The sequence below is a fragment of the Prosopis cineraria genome, unplaced genomic scaffold (genome assembly GCF_029017545.1).
Source record: "Prosopis cineraria cultivar Desert tree isolate PC_DT_omini unplaced genomic scaffold, ASM2901754v1 PC10, whole genome shotgun sequence".
Taxonomy (NCBI): Eukaryota; Viridiplantae; Streptophyta; class Magnoliopsida; order Fabales; family Fabaceae; genus Prosopis; species Prosopis cineraria.
The window spans coordinates 32,816,777-32,820,514 of NW_026555341.1; the positions used below are offsets into that span (position 1 = coordinate 32,816,777).

Below are 3,738 nucleotides of genomic sequence, written 5' to 3' on the forward strand. Positions count from 1 at the left end.
TGCACATCGCGGCATATGGCACATACTACATTTTCCTTTGATTTTCTCTTTTTTTAATGTCCAAGTGATTTAACTTCATTTCAAACACAAATCTTGGTCTAAAATGGTAACCCAAACATTGATTGGACCTCTTTAGTTATACATCACAATAATTTATCAAATTACTCTAATTTAGCTTAGTTAATGAGGGTTAATTTTCCCAAGATGTTATGACTTAATTGTCATTAAAGTTTTTGATAATGATTAAAATACCCTTTAATTTTAAAAAAAATGCAATAAAGTTTTTGAGAGAATGACATATAGGAATTAATTGAAATTAGGTCCCAACCAATTTCAAAATGTCAAATTCAAGATATTTACAAGTTTGGCTCTCAATCTTGTAACTTCATTGTAATTCAAATTTTAACAGAAAAATAAATTTGTTTACTCATCAACTATGTTAAAATTTGAAAAACAAGTTTCAAATTCATTACAATAAAATTGCAAGATTGAGGGCCAAATTTGAAAATCCCTAAAGTTTGACACTTTAAAATTAGTTGGGATCTAATTTGAATTAATTGATCTCCTTAGGATTTATCTGTTATCCTCCCAAGTTTTTTTTGTTCACAATTTTAGTTCTAAAATTCAGAACTTTAATTTAGAAATAACTCAAATGGCTTAGGTAACTTTCTCCCATTATTTTTATTCAGTCAACAAAATGCAACAAAATTTTTCGTTCACAACTTTAGTTCTAGAATTCACAACTTTAGTTCAATAAAAAATTAAAGCAGTTTAGAAATTCACAACTTTCTCTCACCATTTTTCTTCAATCACCAAAATGCAACAAAGTATTTTTGGTTTGTTCACAACTTTACAATTTTCTCTCACCATTTTTCTTTACTTTTTTGAATTAAAAGATCTTTTTGTCATTTCATCAAAAACTTTAATGCCAATTAAATCCCTTAAGATTTAGAAGGCATTATTACATTTTGCAAGACAAAATTATTATTTTCTTATTTCAAAGGGATTTATTTATCATTTTTCCAATTAATAACGTAGGCTTAAAAAAATGTAACAAATAAGCTGCAAATATCAATAGATATAATTATGAATAAAAATGAAAAATTATCATGAAATTCTTCACAATCATTTAAAATAATCAAATGTTTCATAAATATATGTTAGGTCTTTAAGGACTCAAGGGTAAATAAAATTGAAATGAAAAAAATTAATTTTGCTCATTTGAGAAGTTGCAATTAAAAAGGAAAGAAGATTAAACCAAAATATTTAAAAATGACCAATTTGACAAATAAAAAATCTCTGTTATAATTTAAAAATTATTTGAAAGAAAAATATTTTATTTACAATCATGGGTTTTGAAATTACAATTATTTGAATTTTTCATTCTATCTCCCAGCTTCCCATGTGATTTACTGATCCAGAGGCATGCTAAGGACCGTAGTGGGAATGTTATTGTGGGGCCCATGTAACTGAAACCACCTCCTCTCTCACACACCCAGATTATCGACCTTTATATGTACACACAGCTTTCTCAGCCCCGGTTGATTAGTTTCTACCGACTTGCGCTTTTATGAATCTCTGATAATTGTTTTTCGCTTCTGCGTCTGTTGCAGAGAAATTGATAATTAGAAATCATATTCATGCTCGACAGTCGACACAAGAGAAGAGAGACCAAATTATGTACGAAGATACGTCCACTGGGTTTTCTGCGGGAACGGCGTCGTCTTTGTTGTCAGAAGATTGCTTCTCTCAAATGGCTTCTTCTTCTGTGGCCTCACACACTCTCAGCCCTAGCTTCCCGGAGAATGTGGGTCTTTCTATGGAAAACTTAGCCTTCACTAATTCACAACGCGCTATTATGATTCCCAACATCGACGCTTCTTCTTCTGCATTCACTGAACCGAATCCGTTGGAAGATGATTCAAACCAGCTTGTAATTTCCTTTGACCAGTCCAAATGGCACGACGCTGCTATGAATATGAACTTCCATCACCAAAATTATCATCAGCCTCGAGATCGACCACTTCCTTATCCCACTGCATCAGATCTTCGTCACCGTGATGTTCTCTATAGCTTTCCCAGTAGTGCTTACACTTCTTCGTTTGTAAACTCAACATCCTTAATCTCTTTTGGAAACCCAGCTACGCAGAACACCGTTGAACTTCAAACTAATCCTTCTGGCCGCTCAACATTTGGAGCTGAAATCACAAATGTGTCCTCTGTTCTGTTTCAGGACTCGTTTTTGCATAGGAATCTGCCTGCGGGTCCTCCGGCAAACAGAGAGTGGTTTCAGTCTCTGCCAGCTGCTGCAAGAAATGATTTTCTGATATTTAATGGGGACAATGATGATGACAAAGAAAGAAGTGGGGTTGTTTCATATTTAGATGCTGATCGTGGTAGAGAATTTGGTGATAGTAATAATGATTTCCTCAAGATTTCCCAGGATTTGGCTCCTCATGGCAGATCAAAAGGAGGAGGAGGAATAAGAGGAGGCAAAAGGGTCAGACAGGTCACTATTGAGAAGAAAAGAAGAGTGGATTTTACCAGCAAATTTGATGCGTTAAGAGAACTCATCCCAAAACCCACCAAGGTAAATGCATTAATTTTCTCCCCTGTTAAAATATCATAGATTAATCCCATACTAGCTCAAATGTATTTTTCAACTTTGTAATATCGGTTTTATAAGAAATTGGGAGATTCTTGTTGGCAATCTTCTTCCTTTTTACTTGTTTGATATGAAAACTCAGAATGATAGAGCATCTCTGCTGTGTGGTGCTATTGAGTACATCCAAGAGCTTCGTAGATCAGTGGAAAATCTCACATTATTAGTGAATAAGAAGAGATGTGGGAAAGAGAGGATCAAGAGGCACAAGGTTGAAGAAGAAGGAGAAGAAGATCAAGAAGAAGCTGCTTTAGGGGATTTGGAGAGCTGCAACTTGAAGCCACTAAGTGAACGAGATCATGAACCTGTTCTCCCTCACAACAGATGCATGATTAGGAGCAATTTGCTTCAGAAGAAATCTGCAGACACAGAGGTTGATGTTCGAATCATTGAGGACGAGGTGACGATCAAGCTTGTTCAGAGAAAGAACACAAACTGCTTGCTGTATGCTTCCAGGGCTCTGGATGAACTTGAGCTTGATCTCCAACATGTTGCTGGTGGACACATTGGCGATTTCTGCAGTTTCTTGTTCAACAGCAAGGTTAGTGATGATCGATGAGTATATATGGTTCTGTGAATCTTAATTATATGCTTATTATGTTGACCCCTTTAGACTGCATAAGTATATGAATGATTTCTTCCTACTGCTACTACTGCAGATATATGAAGGTTCCTCTGTGTGTGCAAGTGCCATAGCCAACAAACTCATTCAAGTCATGGAAGTACCTTGAGAGACTGCAATTAGGATATGGCCCCTTCAGAAAAATATGCTTTTTATTTACGTCAAAGCTGCTAATAATTTGTGCCTTCTGTTAGTTCGTTTCCTCCTTCCTGTCTAGCTAGCTTTGTTTAATGAAGCTTCTTAACTTTTTATTAGTTCAAAATCATGATGTGATCCCTTGAACTAACTTAATTATGAGAAACAAACATCGTCACTTCCAGCCATAACAAGGATAATATTAATGTTGCGTTTGCCGAGGAATTTGATTATTTGAATATGGGTAAAATTCATATTTTGGATCCATAAATTTTTCCATATTTCTTTCTTTATTTCTTTTTTCTAATTTCAAATCCTT

General features: G+C 34.6%; 1 protein-coding gene across 1 annotated transcript; it reads left to right on the forward strand.

Moving 5' to 3' along the window:
• The first annotated feature begins 1,348 nt into the window (after positions 1-1,348).
• On the forward strand, positions 1,349-3,495 carry LOC129322575 (transcription factor bHLH89-like). The gene is made up of 4 exons (XM_054968873.1): positions 1,349-1,352; positions 1,614-2,590; positions 2,748-3,203; positions 3,322-3,495. The coding sequence occupies exons 1-4, from the start codon at positions 1,349-1,351 to the stop codon at positions 3,391-3,393; spliced, it is 1,509 nt and encodes a 502-aa protein (XP_054824848.1). The 3' UTR covers positions 3,394-3,495.
• Positions 3,496-3,738: the final 243 nt, after the last annotated feature.